Below are 19499 nucleotides of genomic sequence, written 5' to 3'. Positions count from 1 at the left end.
TCTTCTCCTGTCTTTCTCCTTCTTTCTCTTTAATTTTATTACATGGTATCAGAGCTGGATTGATAGGGACTGGTTCACGACTTCCAGAGATCCATTGTTCTCTTTTGATCGAGGTTTTACAGCGGCTGAAGGTGGCTTCTACAAACCAATCAAGTTGTAGACTATTCAGTCTTTCGGTTGAAGGGGTGCAGCACCCTATGCTGTCTTTGTTTTTTGTTTAGAGACTAGTTCATGATTTTATGAAGAACTAGGTCTATTTTTGGATGATTTTGATGAGTTGTTGTGGGACGTGAAGGTTGATGGAGTGAGTGTTTGAACTCAGCGACATTGGGAGTATTCACGATATATATATATATATTTTTTATCGTGATTTTGTACTTTGAGTTGTGTTATACTTTGGGGGTGATTCTCGATTTTTTTAAAATTGGGATTATTTGGTGGATTGTTCTTTGGCTGTCTCTGCTATTTGAAGATTATCTGAATTAGTAAGAATGGTTGAGACCAAGACTACGGTGACTGAGCTTTCGTCTTTTCATCGTATTATTGATCGCAAGTTAGAGGGAATATCAATTTTCCAGCAATGGAAGAAGGTGGTTTGATTGGCCGTGATCAACAAGATCATTTGACAAAATCGAAACCTGTTGATGATACATCATGGGACATTGTCGATGCACGGATTTTGAGCCAGATGCTGAATTTAATGGAAAATCTGATTGCAGACTTGGTGACTCATATTGATACAGTTAAGGAATTATGGGAATATTTGAATATCTTGTACTCTGGACAGGACAACCTATCACGTATATATGATCTTTCCCAGGCTTTCTATAAAGTGGATCAAAAGAATCTCAATGTCACTCAATATTTTGCTAACTTCAAATGTTTGTATGAGGAGCTGAATTCTGTCCTTCCTATTTCATTGGATGTGCAAGCGATGCAAAACCAGTGAGAACAACTTGCTGTTATGGTATTTTTGGGTGGACTTCGTAAGGAATTTGAGTCGGTGAGGTCTCAGATCTTGGTGGAGATAAGATCACCACTCTTTCGGAAACTTTTTCTCGAGTTTTACATGCTTCCCGTGAGATCAGCCAAGAACCCAACAATGCTGAAAATTCTGCTCTTGCTTCTTTTCCACCAAACCGTGGCTCTAATGGTGGGACAGGTAATAGTGGTGGTGGTGATCGTGGTCGTGGAACTGGCACTAGTAAAGCTCCCATTTCTAGTGCTTCAGAGACTTCAAGACAGGTGAGGACTTGTCATCATTGTGGTAGGCTTGACCATATTCAGCGTTTTTGTTGGAAACTACATGGTAAAACACCTCAATTTGCCAACTCGGCTAGTAGTGATTCGGGTGTTCCCTCTCCCTCCAATCTTGAGGGTAAGACTGTGATGATGTCTGATGAAGATTATGAGCGCTTTACTCAGTTTCAGAGTTCCCAGTCATCTCAGTTCTCCCCTGCTACTCTTGTTCAGACAGGTAATGCTACTGCATGCCTTTCATCCACTTCTCATCCCCGGATCATTGATTCAGGTGCTTCAGATCATATGACTGGGGTTTCAGGTATTTTTTCTTCATTTCGTGAGTCTTCTTCAAATGTTGCGTTAGCTGATGGGTCTTTAGCTCAGGTTCGGGGTATAGGCACTGTGCATGCTATCTCGTCTTTGTCATTATCCTCTGTTTCTTATTTTCCGAAGTTTCCATTTAATTTGTTGTCTGTTCACAAATTCACCAAAGCTCATAAGTGTTCTATCACTTTTTTCCCTAGCTATTGTGTATTTCAGGATCTCAAGTCGAAGAAAACGATTGGTAGAGGTTGTGAATCTGGGGGGTTGTATCTACTTGAAGATACATCAGCGGTGGCATGTTCGAGTGTGGCGCTTCCTCATTAGATTCATTGTCGTTTGGGTCATCATTCCTTGGAGAGTTTGAAAGTTTTAGATAGTCGTTTTAAATCTTTGTCTAGTCTTAATTGTGAGTCGTGTCAGTTTGGGAAACTTCACCGTGTAAGTTATCCCTCAAGAGTCAATAAACAGGCTGCCCACCTTTTTTCTGTAGTTCATTCTGATGTATGGGGCCCTTGTCCGGTTGTTTCTCAGTTGGGCTTTCGTTACTTTGCTACATTTGTTGATGATTATTCCAGAGTTACCTGGATTTATTTAATGAATAATTGTTTTGAGTTATTCTCCATTTTTTGTGCTTTTGTTCTTGAAATTTAGAATCAGTTTAATACTTCATTAAAAGTTCTTCGTAGTGATAATGCTAAAGAATACTTTTCTGCTCCTTTTACTACATTTATGGTTTAGCATGGCATCATTCATCAGTCCTCTTGTACAGACACACCTCAACAAAATGGTGTGGCCGAGAGGAAAAACAGACATTTAATGGAAGTCATTCGTTCTCTTTTGTTTGAGATGAAAGTGGCTAAATTTTTTCGGTTGATGCAGTTTTGACCGCATGTTATCGTATTAACCGTCTACGATCTTCAGTTTTGTGTGGGGGTATTCCATATTCTTTGTTGTTTCCTTCTCAACCTTTGTTTGCTTTACCTCCTCGTGTATTTGGGAGTGTTTGTTTTATTAAGGATCATCGTCCTAGTCGCTCTAAGTTGGATCCAAGGGCTCTTAAATGTCTTTTTGTGGGGTATTCTAAAACTCAAAAGGGTTATCGTTGCTATTCTTTTGATTTAAAGAAATTTTTTGTTACAGTTGATGTTAAATTCTTTGAGTCCACTCCGTTTGTTGAGTCTTTGCTGCCTTTTTCAGATTTGGACGATGATCTGCCCGTCTCTATTTTCGAGTATTCTTCTCTTTCCTAGGATCCTTTGCCAGTAGCGTCGCCTCCTACTAAGCCATCTGTTGTGTTCCACTGTTGGTCATCCGACGAGCCGACAACTCGCTTTCCAGCTTATGACAAATATAGCACCCAGTTAGCTACCTCTACCTCGTCTTCTTCACCTCGAGATCCGGATCCTCTAATAGGTACCTCCTCTTCGCCTCCTATTCCTGTTATTTTTTATTTAGATGTCCCTATTGCTTTTTGTAAGGGTGTTCGGAGTTGTACCCAACATCCTATCTCTAACTTTGTTTCCTATACTGGTTTGTCCTCTACTTTTGTTGCTTGTTTGTCTACTCTTGAACGTCATCCTATTCCTAAGTCTATTGCAGAAGCCTTGCCTGACCCTAGGTGGAGAGCTTGCTATGACTGAGGAATTATCTGCACTGAAGGACAATCAGACATGGGACCTTGTTTCCTTACCCTCGGGTAAGTCCGCCATTGGTTGTCATTGGATATTTGTGGTGAAAGTTAATCCTGATGGGTCTGTGGCTTGGTTGAAGGCCCGTCTTGTTGCTAAGGGATATGCCCAAGTCTATGGTATAGACTACTTGGATACCTTTTCTCCTGTTGCGAAACTTGCTTTTGTTCGCATTTTCATTTCTTTGGCTGCTACATACCATTGGCCTTTGTTCAGTTAGACGTCAAGAATGCTTTCTTGCATGGTGATCTCCATGAGGAAGTGTATATGGAGCAACCTCCTAGTTTTGTTGCTCAGGGGGAGTCTAGTAAGGTGTGTAGGATGAAGAAATCATTGTATGGGCTGAAACAGTCGCCAAGGGCGTGGTTTGGTCGATTTTCAGATGCTGTGTTGGAGTTAAGACTTACTCGGTCTGAGAGTGATCACTCGTGTTTTTCCGGCATTCTGATGCAAGGTGGATATTTTGGATAGTTTATGTAGATGATGTTGTTATCACAGGAGATGATTCTTCAGGTATTGAGAGCTTGAAGACACATTTGGAACAACAATTTCAGACTAAGGACCTGGAACGTCTGAAATATTTCTTGGGTATTGAGGTAGCTCAATCAAGGAAAGGGATTTCGCTCTCACAGCGGAAGTATGTTCTTGACTGGCTTTCAGAGACAGGGTTACTGGGATCTAAACCTTTGGATACTCCTATGGATCCTAATTCGAAACTAATTGCAGATGATGGTTATATCCTTAATGATCCAGAGAAGTATCGGAGACTTGTAGGGAAACTCAACTATTTGACTGTGACTAGGCCTGGCATCTCCTTTTCTGTTAGTGTACTGAGTCAGTTTATGTCCTCTCCTCGGACGTGTCATTGGGAGCGGTTATAAGGGTTTTGCGCTATGTCAAGAAAGCTCCAGCATGTGGTCTTCTATATACTGATCATGGTCATGGGAGGTTTAAGGTTTTAGTGAAGCTAACTGGGCAGGGTCTCTAGTTGATCGAAGATCTACTTCAGGTTACTGTGTGTTTGTTGGAGGAAATCTTGTTTCATAGAAGAGCAAGAAACAAACCGTTGTAGCTCGGTCCAGTGCAGAGTCGGAGTATCGTGCTATGCCACATGGCACTTGTGAGCTGATGTGGATTAAACAGTTGATGACAGAACTTGGGTTTAGTGATGATTCTCCTATGTTATTATGGTGTGATAATCAGGGGGCATTCATATTTCTACTAATCTTGTGTTTCATGTGAGAACGAAACACATTGAGATTGACTGTCATTTTGTTCGTGAAAAGCTGCAGCAAGGGATTATTTCTCCTCGTCATGTTCAAACCAGGGAGCAACTTGCTGATTTGTTTACAAAGTCTTTGGGGAGTGTGAGAGTAGATTATATTTGTAACAAACTGGGCATGATTAACATATATGCTCCAACTTGAGGGGGAGTGTTAGAAGTTGTCGTGAAAGGGGGAGGGAAGTTGTGAATTAGTGCTAGAGCTAATTCACGATTTCCCTCTTAGGGGTGTTTTAGTCTTTTGCTGTTTACCCTATTGATAGTTTTAATATATTGAATGTTTTGGGGCAGGCCTTCATACGGCCGTGACTCCCAACTTGTTGCTGCACTTCTTCTTCTCCTCTCTTTCTCCTTCTTTCCCTTTAATTTTATTACAGAGCTGTTGAGTTATATCGTCTGAAGACTGTTCTTCATCTTCTTACAAACCCCGAGAATTGGTAAAGATAGCATATCAGTAATATTATTCATCTAGGACCAAAGATATGGATTATTAGTCTCAGAAAAAGAGCCATTTAACACGTCCTAGTAATGTCTCCCAAGTCCAAACAGCAGCTGTCACCTTAGAAATTGAGATTAAGCTTCATCTTCTGTATAATTACACATTACACATCTATTGTCCCATTGGATTGATGAATTTCTGATTTAAAGTCCCTATCCATGCGACGGCTTCCACTATAGGTGATGGCTATTGTAGAACAACCAAATTTCTAATATAGTAATATGGGGTGAACAAAAATACATTGAATTGATCGAAAATTAAGGTTTAGTTTAGAGGCAATCAACAGTGAAGTTTGTATAGGAGCAGCATAGATTGCAGAAGAGGCATAAATTCAGAGAAGAGAAGGTTATGATGATGGGCCTAAGCAATCACACCTTGAGTTCCTAATAAGTCACACACACTGGGGATTATTCTCCAAGCTTGGCAACATCTTCCCTTCATCGGATATAAACATTGAACCACTTGTTATATATATTAACTCCTGGATTGAGTAAACCATGATGGTGGGGATACATAGGCAGTTTGAGGACATTAAAAAAAATGAAGGAAAATTTGCTGGAAATCCAAAGTTTCCACCTGAGTCTTGGTCAGGATTCTGACGTAGAGTGCATCTGATGTCAGGATTTTTCTTTTTTTTCTGATATATAACAAAAATCATTGTTTGTACAAAGGAACTGTACAAACATATTCACAAGGCCTCCCACCATGACTGACTGACATCAAGCAACAAAAAAGAGAGGCTAACCTGGTTCTGCAAGAGCATGTCCAAACCACCAGAAAATTTTCCCACCCCTTGTTTGGCCAAACGATTCGCTATGTCATTTGAAGATCCTAGTTCCATTTTGGAACAAGGACTTCAAATGTGAGCAATAGGCTCTATGTGTCTATTGACATGAGCAAGTCTCAAAGGTCCTTCCCTATCTAATGATACCCAAGCAATGAACCTTCCACCATAATGTTGGAGGAGCCCTCTCTCAAGACATATGCCCAGCCCATCCCAATGAAAGCAACTCAGCTAACACTGATTTGTCGATCCCAATCAGACCAGAGTATGCTCCCATCACAGCACCAGAACGTAGACCTTATACCTCCCCAATGCCAGATTGCCAGATGGGCCTGGATTTCATAATGAGGATCCATCCAAATTTTATTTCAACAAAATCCAATGGGCAGCAGACTCTACAACTCCACTGCCCAACCTAAGGGATTATTGGGTATGTTATTATTGACCAGTAACCTGTCTTAATTTTATAGTTTCGGGTTTACCTTGAATGATTTTTGCTTCAAGTTTGGTTTTGGGTCTTTTGTTTTCTCACTTAAATGTTGGTTTAAAAAGTTTGGGTTCATACAGAAGAGTCTGTGGAGGCAGTTTGGTTAAATAAAATAGACTTTTAAGATGATGTCTTTGATAACCTTCCATGGTATGGAGTTTTCTGGAGCCTTTTGTGACATTTCAGGTTCCAGATCTCTCACTCTTGCTAAAAGGAACATGTATATTAAAAGAAGAGAGTAAAAAAAGAAGATAACAAGATACAAGCTGGGTCTAGAAAGACATCAGAAATAAGAAACATAAAAGCACAGCAAAGCCCCACCCACCACCTTCGGCTGGGCCATCAGCAGGGGAGGAACCCACTATCCAGGAGAAACAAAAAATTAATGGAACGAGATCCGAAGTCTCAGCCTACATTGCGCATCTCGTTTCCAGATCTCTCTCTTCAATGAGGATTCTTACGTTAACTGGGATTTAGTTTATGAAGTTGTTTCTCTTTTTTCTCTTTATTTCCTTTTGTTTTTTGTATTTGCTAATTCTTGGAAAAATTTTGATTCTTATCTCCCAGTTTCAACCTTGTAGCTCATGACTTTTGCCACATGATGTTTACTTTTTTGACTTTTAGTTTTGATGCTGTAATTCCCTTCTGAAATTATTCCACATTTTTGTTTTCAATGTTCAGACATCAATGCATTGTTCAACCACCATTGTGTTAGTTACCAAGGAAAGGTGAGCAAAATGTTTTGCTCGTCTTTTAACTTTGTATTAATTATTCTTCCTTCCAGTAGAGACAGCATTCTTTGATTTTCATTTGTTTCTATTTTGCAGGTGAAGTTGATATGCGACTATAAAGGTGTTCTTCCAAAAGTATTACTTCAAGTACGGCAGGTATGTTTTCTTGTTTAGATATCTCTCTATTGCTATTAAATGTGAATGTATGTTGATCTAAACAAGGTTTGATTTTAATGAATGTTTTCTGTTGTTCAGTACTTTCAACTATGAAATTAATAGCTTCTTCATGTAGCACCTGGAATGGAAAGGTTAAAGTTGAACAACACCAAATTTTAACCTTATTCTACACTTCCGTTTGTGCATTGTAAAGAATAAAAGAAGGAGAAGAAGAAGAAGAAGAAGAGAGTTATCACTGCAACTCCAGGGAGTCACAGCTGTTAGGTTAGACTCCCCACTTCCATTCAATATATAATAACAAGTCAATGGCAAAACAGGAAAAGCAAACGATAAAGTAAAAAAATAATAGGCACCCAAAGGCATATCAGGATTAGCGCTAACTACCCTGGCGCTAATCCCGATACCCTGTATTTCCTAACACTCACCCTCAAGCTGGAGCATAGATGTTAATCATGCCCAGCTTGTTACAAATATAATCAGTCCTCCCGCTTCCTAGAGATTTCGTAAACGCATCTGCAAGTTGTTCTCCTATGTGAACATGCTGTGGAGAAATAAGTCTGTTGTAGCTTCTATCGAACAAAATGGCAATCGACTTCAATGTGCTTCGTTCTTTCATGGAACACTGGATTTGACGCAATGTGGACAGCAACTTGATTATCACACAACAACTGCATAGGAGACACATCTGCAAGCCCCAAGTTCAGCCAACAACTGCTTCACCCATATCAACTCACATGTGACAGGTGCCATAGCCCGATACTCTGTCTCTGCACTGGATCTAGCCACAACGGTCTATTTCTTGCTCTTCCACAACACAAGATTCCCGCCAACAAAAGTACAATAACCAATATTGGATCTTATTATCAATTGGAGACCCAGCCCAATCGGCATCTGAAAAACCCTCAATTTGTCCATGGCCATGATTAGAATACAATAATCCACAGCCTAGAGCCTGCTTGAGATACTACATGATACAAATAATAGCATCCGAATGAGAGGTCCGAGGAGAGGACAAAAACTGACTCATAACACTGATTGGAAAGGCAGTATCAGGTCATGTCACAGTCAAATAATTCAATTTCCAATAAGTCTCTGATACTTCTCAAGGTCATCTAGAATATCACCACTATCAGTTGTAAGCTTCGCATTGGGGTCCATGGGACTATCAAGAGGTTTGGACCCTAACATTCCTGTCTATGTAAGTAAATCCAAAACATACTTCGGTTGGGAAAGCGAAATACCTTCCTAGACTAGTCCACTTCAATACCCAAAAAAAAATTTAACCTTCCCAAATCTTTTGTTTGAAAGTTCTGCTGTAAGTGAATCTTCAAATGCGTGATACCTTCATCGTCATCACCGGTGATCACAATATCATCTACATATACAACCAGGAATATCCTCTTTGCATTGGTTACTAGATAAAACACCGAGTGATCATTGTTACATCGCAATAGTCCGAACTCAAGAACAACATCAGTAAACCTACCAAACCACGCCCGAGGAGACTGCTTTAAACCATATAAAGATTTCTTGAGCTTGCACACCAGACTAGACTCCCCCTGAGCAACAAAACCAAGTGGTCACTCCATATAGACTTTCTAATGGATATCACTATGAAGGAAAGCATTTTTAACATCCAACTGGTACAATGGCCAATGATGAGAAACTCCAAGAGGTATCAAAATGCAAACAAAGGCAAGTTTGGAAACTGGAGAAAAGTATCCAAATAATGAATCCCATAAACCTGAGCATACCCCTTGGCCACCAACTTAGCCTTTAAACGGGCAAGAGAACTATTAGGGTCCACTTTTACAGTGTATGCCCATCGAAACCAATAGCAAACTTACCCCAGGTGGCACAAGATCCCATCTGTGATTTTCTTCCAAGCCCAACAATTTCTCCTCCAACACTGTCCTCCAGGATAGTGATGGTGATGGTGATGGTGATGGTGATGGTGATGGTGATTGTACTGATGACGGTGATGGGGATGATGGGGATGATGGGGGTTATGCAGATGATGCGGGTGATGCGAGTATGCATGAGACGTATCACTACCAGGAGCCGGAGTGTGAGCTTGATCCAGTGTGCTTCACAGGAGAGACTCAGTTCACTCATGCAACACAGGATGAGGACCATGCTGGAATTGTCTATAGGAGGGGGCCGAGAGGCTCACATCACCGATTCAAACATATTGGAGGCATGAGTATGGAGAGTGGTATTCATCATGGGGAGTAGTGGCATACACCATCATCCATATATGGCACGGGGAGCACCGGTTCCAAGTATAGTCACTATACTGGGTATGATCAGTTTGGGGGCTTTAGACGGGCTGGCTCTTCATCATCATTACTCTCTGCCTGTGAGTATGAGGGTTAGTCACACGACTAACACCCACATACTGAGTCAGGTTTTACGGAAAGCATCTTTGTGGTCCCAGCCCCCCAGCCATACATGTTTTTGCCGGTTCTGGTTCCACAGGCACCATCTAGTAGCGGTGGCTCTCGATCGAGTTCCTTGCGTTTCAGAGATATATACCATAGGTTAGGGTACCTCCACTACGCTGATGACTCGGTTTATAGGGCTGTTGTGCACGACTTCGAGCGTTACTTCCACCAACATATGTCATGGCCAGCCTTTGTGATGCAATCAGAGCAGTGCTTGATTCATCAACAACGACAACTACGTGATCATTATGATGATCCGGCCCGACACTCGTTTCAGTACTAGGCTACTAGCTTGTATTTATTTAATCTATGACTCTATGTGACTATGTAGTATGTAATGGTTAAATGGTTTATGGTTTGATGTATTTTAGTTCCTAATGATTATTTAAGTTGTTTTGCATATCTACTTTAATTATATGAGTCTAAACATTGTGTGGAATAGCCTAGGGTAGACCTCATGCACGCCGTAGACTACCAACTTATGGTCCGTAATCAAAGTACCATTTTGGGTTTGAATTTGTAAAAGCTAATGGTTCCACTGTATTTAGAAGGCCTAAAATAGGGGGGAATGTCAAGTTTCAGCCCCTATCATGGCCATATGGCCACCGAAACCTACCATCGAGTTCAGAAAAAAAAAAAAAAAATACATGATCTCGCTCGTGGCCTGGTGAAACCGAGACCTAAAACCTTGGTGGTGCTGGAACTCAAGTTTCAGCCAACAGAATGGGCTAATATCAGGGTCGAGTTCAAGTCTGGACCAGCACTAGTTACTCCCAAAATTAGGGCCAAATCGGATGGCTGGAAACAGTCAAAGAGAAAATTCACCAAAATAGAAAGTAGGGGAGTTAGGTGTAGAAACCAAACCAAGCAGCAACCTGGACCAACACTTGGGTCGAGTGGAGATCCTATGGAGGTGCACCTTTGCTGTAAATCTCGTACAACTCTGATGGCAGGATTGGGAGTTGCAGGGGTGACACCAAAATAGAAGGTTTGGCTGGAACTTACAAACCAGTGGGAGTCTGGTCTCCAAACCAGGATCGAGTGTGGGGCCTGGTGTGGGGACTTTGTGCTCCAAATAGCCGCATAAACTGAGGAGAGATTATGGAGTTGTGGGGCCTTGAAGTTTGCAACCAAAATGTATCAGAAACTGGAATCCGAAGGAGGTGGAGGATCCTTGATTGTTCAGCAACAGCAGCAGTAGAGGCAACCGAATGGTCTTCTTCAATAGTTTAGCAGTCACAAATCACAGCATTGACAGGGATAAATGGAGAGATAGAGAAGATGGAGAAACAGAAATTAGAAGGTTGGGGGGATAGGTGGATTAGGGTCTCACAGCCAGGCTCCTTCAGCCCTTCAAGTCTTCACACATAACTTGAGAAAAAATCATATTTGCAGCAATAAGATAATTTCATTCAACTGGTAAATCGTGGGGAATGGCTACAACAGCCTTACAATTAATAGAGGGCAAGTCTTGCTCCTCAAGAAAAGAGAAAATAGAAACTTGACTTATTAACTCAACTTAGAAATTAGAAACTACCTTAGTTACTGATTGAACTAATTTAAAAATAAAAACTTCACTCCTCAAGTGGGGACCACTATAAGTGACAATCGGTCCACACTTGAGTTACAAAAACTTTGTCAATAATTTGACAATTATACCCCCACAATTTTGGGTTTCAGAGACCTAGCAACTCCCAGCCCAGTTGGACTGGCTCAACTTAAAGTTGGTTGGTCCACCAGTTGGTGAAGTGAACCAGCCCTTCTCCCATGTGATCTCTTAGAGTATTTCTTGCCAAACAACTTGGCTTCTGCATCAGATGCATTCTACGTCAAAAATGCAAAGCTACTGGGTTCACCTATATTAACACTTTGAGCCAACAAGGAAGCAGTGGACATTCTTTTTCTGTCTATTTGGAATGTCCTGGATTATGCCTAACACATTAAATGGTCACCTCATAAACTGACTATCATTCCATTCGTAGTAGACTAACTTATGCTCCCCTTTGTCTTTTTTGAGATCTTGGGAGGGCATAGACGTACTCTTTGAATATATTCACTGTCACTGATTTGTTCTTTAAAAGAATTTTCAGAGAATCATGGACCTCATCTACAGGAAACTGAAATTCCATTCCCTGAGATAGTGGAACATGTTGTAAATCTTACTTCTTACGGTGCCTGCCCATTTATTACTTATCTGTACTTTCTGTGCTTAATGATTTCTTTTTTTGTTTCCAGCTAGTAAAGGGGGATGGGAAAGCTAAATCTCATTTGATTGGCTCTAAATGTATGATGTAACTTTGGAAATGTGCAGATTTATGAGCGTTTTGATGCTACCTCAATCGCTGATGCTGATGATGCCCGCCTTGATTATTTTGCGAAGAAGGTCAGTTTACAATATTTCTTCCTCTTTTCTTTTATTTTGGCTATGTACAATGCATGATAAAAAATTTTAAAAAAAATAAAAAAAAAGGGCATACCCAGTGCACCAGGCTCCTGCCACTGCAGGGTCTGGAGAGGGTCATAATGTATGCAGCCTTACCCCTGCTGTCATAGAAAGGCTGTTTCCAGACTCGAACCCACGACCACTTGGTCACAATGGAGCAACCTTGTTGTTGCACCAAGGCCCGCTTTTTAACCAATGCATGATATGGTTAAAAATTTTAAAGTTTAATCTTGCCCTTAAGTATCTTTTTCTTATTGCTTGGGTATTAATCAACTCAAGTTTTGTCCCCTTCAGAAAGAGAATTCTAAAGCTCACTGGTCCAGAAAAGTTGCTCTAGTTACATTAATAAATATACCACCATAACCATTTCTTGATAAATAGAAAAATTTTATTAAGATATTGAATGCACGATAGCCAATGGATCCTGCCTTGGAATTGGTCATTTGGCAAATGAATGGAGCAGAGGGTGACCTGTGGAAATACTCTTTTCTGATCTCACACACAATGGCATTAGGTTCTAGAGGGGACATCTCATTCCAATGATGGGACATGGGTTAATATGAAGATAATGGATTTTAGTTGTGCTGGTATGGAGTCTGCAACACCTATTGGACCTGAAAACTTCAGCAAAATGTTTCCTTTATAACCCCTGATAGCCTCTCCAATCCCTGCTGGCTAAGGATTACCTATGGAATCTCCATCAGACTGAGTTTCCACATACCCGTAGGGGGTGGAGTCCAGTCATGCTGAACAGGAACATGCATGGCATAGATCTGCAAATGTTAGTGTCCACTATTTAGGTGTTGCACATTAAATCAACGAGCCTTGCGGACAAGAATAACAAATTGTTACAAGTCTTCAATACCCTGAGTCTGAAAATTAAAATCAGATGCATTGGAAGAAGGCTTTGTCTTTAGTAGAAGGATCACTTAGAATATTGAACAAATTACTTAGTAGGTTTTTGTTCATCTTCTTGGTCTGGCCCATAGGTATTTGATTTCTTAAACCTAGCTGGAGTGGTTGTGTTATCTCCATGTCAATATGGAGGTTGGGGAACCAGTTTTCATAATCTTGTCATTGAAGGTTAGAATGCAGTTAACAAGTTGTAGAGAGGATATGGGGCTGGGAAGAGATTCTAGAAGGTGTTGTGCCGTTATGGAAGGGGGCGGGACTGGAAAGGAAGAGGCCTAATGGTTTAGGTTCTCTTCCCATATGCAGATACTAGGGGGGAAAGGTGTTTGGTGGTTGAGGTGCAATGGAGTTGAAGACAGGTTGTCATCTAGTCTCTCTCTCTGTCTCTCTCTCTCTCTCTCTCTCTCTCTCACACCCACACACACACACACATTTAAAATGTACTTGAAAAGCTTAAATTTCAATTTTTGGGTGAAAGTATGCAGCTGTCTCATATTATCATTTACTTGTTTTGGTTAGGCATCAAAATATGATTCCAGTAGTTTCTTTTTGCAGGTATTTCCTAAAATGAAGTATTCTATTGAGGTAATGACTCTGTAGCTCGCATAACTAATATTGATGCAGATGACTTGATAGAAATTCTTTGATTGTTATTTATTTTTTGATAATCCATATCATATATACAGGGTGGAATTATGATATTTATAAGTTCTTACTTCGAATTTGTTCGGATTCGTAATTTCTTGAAGTCCCAGAGTGCATCCTTCTGTATGCTTAGCGAGTGAGATTCTTGTCCATTCTCATTTTATAAGTTTATTCTGAACCCTTTGTGTTGTCATTTAAAAGATTTTAAAATTTTAAATAGTTTTTCTAGTGACATTTCATTTACTAATTTTGGATGCAAAGTTTAGATGGAGTCAATTGAGAGATCATTTTGGCTTCTTTTATTCTTTTGAAAATTAAGGTACACAAAGCAGAGTGATATATCTCGTGCACGGGTTTGGTTTTTTGGAGGAAAGCGGAAGATCATGCTCTACACGGAGAGAGCTCACTTCTATCACAGATATAAGGTTCTTTCTAGCGCAAGCATACTCTGTACAATAAAATTTTGATTTAAAAAATATATGTATGAAGCTATAGAAAGATGTAACTGACTTGCTATATATTGGTTCCTAAAACCAAGTTGTGGAAAACATAAGATGACTAACCAAAAAAAAAAAAAAAAAAAGAAGGTAAATTACACCTAGGTTCGTTTGGAGAAACTATGTCTAGGGTACCGCATGTTTGATATTATGTTTGGGGTACCTCTTTTCATTTTTCTAACTTTACCCATACCACCACCTCCCCCTCTCCCTCTGACGGCTCTGCCACTGCCACTGCCACCTCCAAGATGCAGATCACCGCCAGGCCTCCCCGCTATCTCCCCATGGCCAGCTGCCGCCCTCTGCTGCATCCCACATACCTCCCACTGTGTCTCTCTCCCCCCAAAGCCTCTCTCTCTCTCTCTCCTGCATCTCTCCCCCTTCCCTCGCAAAATGATATTTTCATAATAACATATACCAACTGTCAAGCAAATTAGGTCATATATTCAGGATATAATCAATAAATCCAGTAAAAACTTGGATCTCACAAATCCTTCCTCAATTCTGAAGTCCTTGGTATTCCCCACCCTAAATTGAATTGTGCATAGAGCATTACAAATCCAAGTTTAAACCATATTTTACTGTTGTCAAAACAATTGAAACAAGTTTGAGGATTCTGATGTTCCAAATCCAAGAAGCACAGTTGTGTTACTCATAAAAAGGAGAAAATTAAAGATAGGAGCAAAGGAACAACAGTAATTCATTCCAGTTGTAACCAAGATCAACATCCATATAATGCCATCTTATCAAATTTACTCTAATTTCTAGTTATAACTTCCAACAGAAACGGAAACATTACAAAAATCAGAGAGCTGCTCTATTTCTTCCCCCACGAGAAGACTACTCAAACCCCTTACATTGTGGAGAACTGGGGATACCAATATTAGGCTTTACGTGATACAGTTTCTCTCCCTAGAAATACCACAAATATAGTTGGCAAGCTTGACATGGGAGAACCAAATCAACAAGAGATCCAAAGCACAGGTTTTGAAATCAAGTAACTCCAGAATAGTTAATGTTTAATCCTTGAAGGTTTTAAATATTTTATTTTTCAACAATTACATTAATATTATTGTATAAAATCAATTAATGTGTTTATATTGATGTTTAGTTATTTCATGATTTAAGCTTTCGCTATGTTTTTCTTGTAAAACAGATTCGTGGCATACAGAATTTAATAATCTACTCTCTTCCAGAAAGAAAAGAATTCTACCCAGAGGTAAACCTTGAATCATGTGGCTTTTAATTTTCTTTCTTTCCGCTTTTGAGCTTGGTCACCTTAATATTATTGTATCATCTAGGCATATCATTAATTGAGATTCATTCGGAATTTACAATCCCCCCCCCCCCTCCCTACTTTTCCACTACAGATTGTTAATATGCTTGAAGGCTCGCATAACATGACCTGCACAGTGCTCTTTTCTTGCTTTGATCAGTTCCGGGTAATGCCTATGGCTTTTTTATGAAAAGAAGAGAGAAATTCTCTAGTTCATTGACTCTTTGCTTAATGAGATGTGACAAATTTTTTTCCCTGATGTTTAGCTTGGGAGGATCGTTGGAACTGCACCTGCAAAGAGGATGGTATCATCAGAGAAGAATACATTTGTTTTCTGTTAAAGAGTAACTATTTTGTGATGGTTATATTGGGAGGATCATTGGAACTGAACCTGCAAAGAGGATGGTGTCTCAGGGGAAAGGATTTATTTGTTTTTGTTAGGGCTTGACAGCATACTGTAGCTGGAAAATTACTTGAATGAGTTGCAGTGGTGATAGTAGAAAAAGCTAATCAGTTGTCGGTGAGAATTTTGAATGCAGTACTGCTCTATCAGAAAAGGCAGTCTTCATTTATTTTTCCAGGTATTATTCTTCATCAGTAAACCACATTCCAAAATTGGGGGACAACAAGCATCAAAGTTACCACCAAAAACTATTGCTGGGTTAAATTACATGTTTATGTAGTAGAATTATAATAAACTGTGCTTTTAGTAAATGATAACCAAATCAATGGCAGTTCAGAGGATGATGTGTTTTCCATCAAATGGAAGTCTTAAGAGCTGTTCCTAATGATTGTAAGATGCTATATCAATTCACATAATTTAATCAAGAGTTCAACTTTCATTTGAAAGCACCTTCTTTTATCATCTCATTGCTTCCTAGGGTAAAATAATTTGATATAGAAAGTGATGATTTTGGTTGTGGGATAATGGTATATAGGTTCGTTCTACTAGTTAAATATTGATCAAAGATTTCTTCCAAAGGTGTGAGGCATGAGGCAACTGACTCTGCACTCAACCATCTATTGGTCCTTTAATGCTGCGTTTGGTATGCATTCTTAGAATGTGTTTTAGGTCAATAATGTCAATAATGCATTCCAAAAAATTATAAGAAAAATACTTTTACTTCAAAATAAAAAATCCACTATTTGATTCCATACGCTTTCAAAGATAGATGTATAGCTCGTTCCCTTTATACACAATGTATAGTTCAGAAACAGGACCCACAAAATGTCGAGGTTGAGAAGTTGAGATGACAAATTTAGGTAAAATAAATATTGGGTCCAGATGTTAAAATCTTAGGTGGAAGTCTATGGTAGCATTATGTATTTTTTTTATTTTTTTTTTGTGGTTTGGAATGTAGTGTTAACTTGGAATGGATACCAAATGCAACCTAAGGTAGTATTTGGTATGTATTCTTGGAATTCATTTTAGGTCGATTTTGCATTCTCAAGAAATAAAAATAACTATTTTTATCATCCAATAATGCGAAATTGACTATGAATGCATACCAAACACTGCCCAAGTCTTTCGTTTAGGAGCTAGTGTTTGAAAAGTACTCAAAAAATTTTGCCTGGATTTATTTATCCAAAACTTGGTGGTTGGTGTTATGCTCATTAGCTCTCGACTTGTGTGCAATGTTGTTCACTTCCCTCCACGCAATTCTCCGAATTTTTCTTTTTTCAGAACTTTTTTTTTTATTTGTATTGTAGGCCATTGATTGAGAGTAATTCATAGTTCTGAATCGAGCTAAAAAGAAGCCCAGTTTCAGTTCTGAATGGTTCCGAATCTTCTGACCTGTCAAACTGGGGATTAAAAAATTAAATTCAAAATAATTAAACTTACTAATAAAATTTTAAAAAAATAAAAAAAGAAATAATGTGTAGCCATTGGGAGTGTTATGCCATAAAATGGTCACCCAATTATAGCGAAACACGTGGCATTTATAAAGAGACTATGTCAGGGGTATCTAAGGGATCTCACCCGCGTAGGACTTGTCCTTGAGGTTCAACAACCGCTTCGCAGATCGAGAAGCAACTGACTAATTTGATGGATAAACTATTTTGGTCAAAGCAAACCTCCATGCAGTCGCACATCATCACCCACTAAGTATGGTTATCCAGTAAAGGGCTTGGCACATCGTTGCCCACTAAGTATGACTATTCAATAAAAGAAGCCATATCCCACTACACGACAATATTAATGAGCATTTAAAGATGCTTACCAAACAAGGCTCTCAAGCATGTAGGAGATCTTATCAGATAGAGACTTTTCATGACCTGATAAACATGAACACTCCTCCTAACAATTAGGAGGGCCCTATCATTTGTCAAATCAGGATCTTCTCATTACCATATCAATAGCATTGATCCAACTCTACAGATTGGAAGGTAATATCCCATGCAAGGGGTCACACTCTTGAAACATTTACTGTTTCATATATTTGCTAAAGGGATCTAACTTGGGCATCGAAGAGTCCTACGCCGATACCCCACTAGCACTCATCTCCTTTGCCTGTTTACCCCTCTGTACAGGTTCTATCTTCAGAGGGCCCACCAGAGGTTTCTTGATGCAACAGAGAGCATGTATAACCCATCTAGTCAAATGGTCATCGGAGGTGTTCGATCCCGAAGGTGCTTGTGTGGATGTTTCCACTAAATTCGGCATCGACAGCGTGAATTGAAGATGTCATAAAATGAATTGAATCAAAGAGTGGGTTCTACCAATACCTTGATAATCCAAGGACTTTTTTAAAAATGCAAAGATTGCAATGCCAAGAAGAAGAAGAAGAAATCAACTTACTTACTTTATAGAACGTATTTGTTGAAGTCATTACAACTTCGCCAAATCCTAAACCAATGAGGCTTACAACTTGGTATTTACACTACCACTACTGTATGACCAAATTGCTCGCAACATAGAAACGAATTTATTGAAACCTTCACAACTCTCCTAGCCACGAACTGTTGAAGCTTGCAACTTGATGATAATGGATGTCTTTTGAAGCAAACCAAAAGACATGTTGATGGATGAAATCTACATTACACTACTCCTAAGATAAAAGAAAATAACAGATAAAAAATAAAGACTTGTTTGATTGATTTGTGGATCCCTTCTTTTGTTTTGAATTTTTCTTTTTATAGGCATCCTTGGCAGTTCAGGTGGTTTCTGTAGTTACCAAGTAGTTTCATAATTACCCACTTGTTTGAGAGGTAGTTTCAGTACTACCCACTTCTTTGAGAGTGGGTTGTAACCACCCTACTGACCATTAACCAGTCACTGTCAATACGTGAATCTTTGACCATTTTCTATCATTGACCATTTTCGATCATTGACCGTTTAAGGTCATTGGCCGTTTTTGGTCATTGACCATTTTCTGACTATTTTGTCAATAACTGACCGTATTCCAGTCACTGACTAACAGGTCAGTCTTGACTGAAATGGATTTCTGTCTATTTCTTAATTGACCAGAATAGATCGAAAATAGGGTATAAACAATGCCCCTCACAAACCTGTTGAACGGGATTGAAGGTCTAGAGTTCAATATGGTTTATGACAGTTTAAGCCATACAAGATGCGGCCAACCTTTGTCGTATGTGTTCAAATGGGACTTTGGATGCTCTTATCGGTCATATAATATTCCTCCACTAGTACCAATTATAGAATAGTTCCTCCTTGGAAGAGACAAAGATGGAAATGTAAGATATTTTTTCTAATATCTCATTGGTTGGCCCAATTGACCAAGTATCCCAAACGTTCATGCTAGTTGCACTTTGGATGCTAAGTTTCATATTTATTAGGGAATTTCTATTTGTTAGGGATTAACACATTATGGGATAAGACACTCTCCCACTATTTGCTAATATCTAGCCATTATGGGAGGCTAAATATTAACTATTTAATAGGGAGACTTAGGTCCCCTCTCTACCTCAACGCACACTCATTTTCATTGACGAGTGAACATACGGCTAAGGCAAGGGAGAGAAACCTAGCTCCATTAAAGTCTTAAGGAAAGGAACTCAAGCAACGGCATCAGTGGCTTCATCCAACTCTGCCGGACCGTTGGTGAA

The 19499-nt window shown here is 39.5% G+C and overlaps 1 protein-coding gene across 1 annotated transcript in view; it reads left to right on the top strand.

Moving 5' to 3' along the window:
- The window catches only part of LOC122662184 (U3 small nucleolar RNA-associated protein 25), a 90710-nt gene extending 74591 nt beyond the window's left edge, over positions 1-16119 (top strand). Inside the window, exons 17-25 of the mRNA XM_043857754.1 lie at positions 6988-7034; positions 7134-7193; positions 11970-12041; positions 13569-13598; positions 13700-13794; positions 13978-14083; positions 15312-15374; positions 15526-15597; positions 15698-16119. Coding sequence (XP_043713689.1) covers positions 6988-7034; positions 7134-7193; positions 11970-12041; positions 13569-13598; positions 13700-13794; positions 13978-14083; positions 15312-15374; positions 15526-15597; positions 15698-15772 — 620 coding nt within the window. The 3' untranslated portion in view covers positions 15773-16119. The remainder of the gene's footprint in view (positions 1-6987; positions 7035-7133; positions 7194-11969; positions 12042-13568; positions 13599-13699; positions 13795-13977; positions 14084-15311; positions 15375-15525; positions 15598-15697) is intronic.
- Positions 16120-19499: the final 3380 nt, after the last annotated feature.

This window comes from Telopea speciosissima, chromosome 5, assembly GCF_018873765.1.
Source record: "Telopea speciosissima isolate NSW1024214 ecotype Mountain lineage chromosome 5, Tspe_v1, whole genome shotgun sequence".
Classification (NCBI taxonomy): domain Eukaryota; kingdom Viridiplantae; phylum Streptophyta; class Magnoliopsida; order Proteales; family Proteaceae; genus Telopea; species Telopea speciosissima.
Note: the sequence above shows the minus strand (reverse complement) of the source record. Positions and strands in the feature narration are given on the sequence as shown.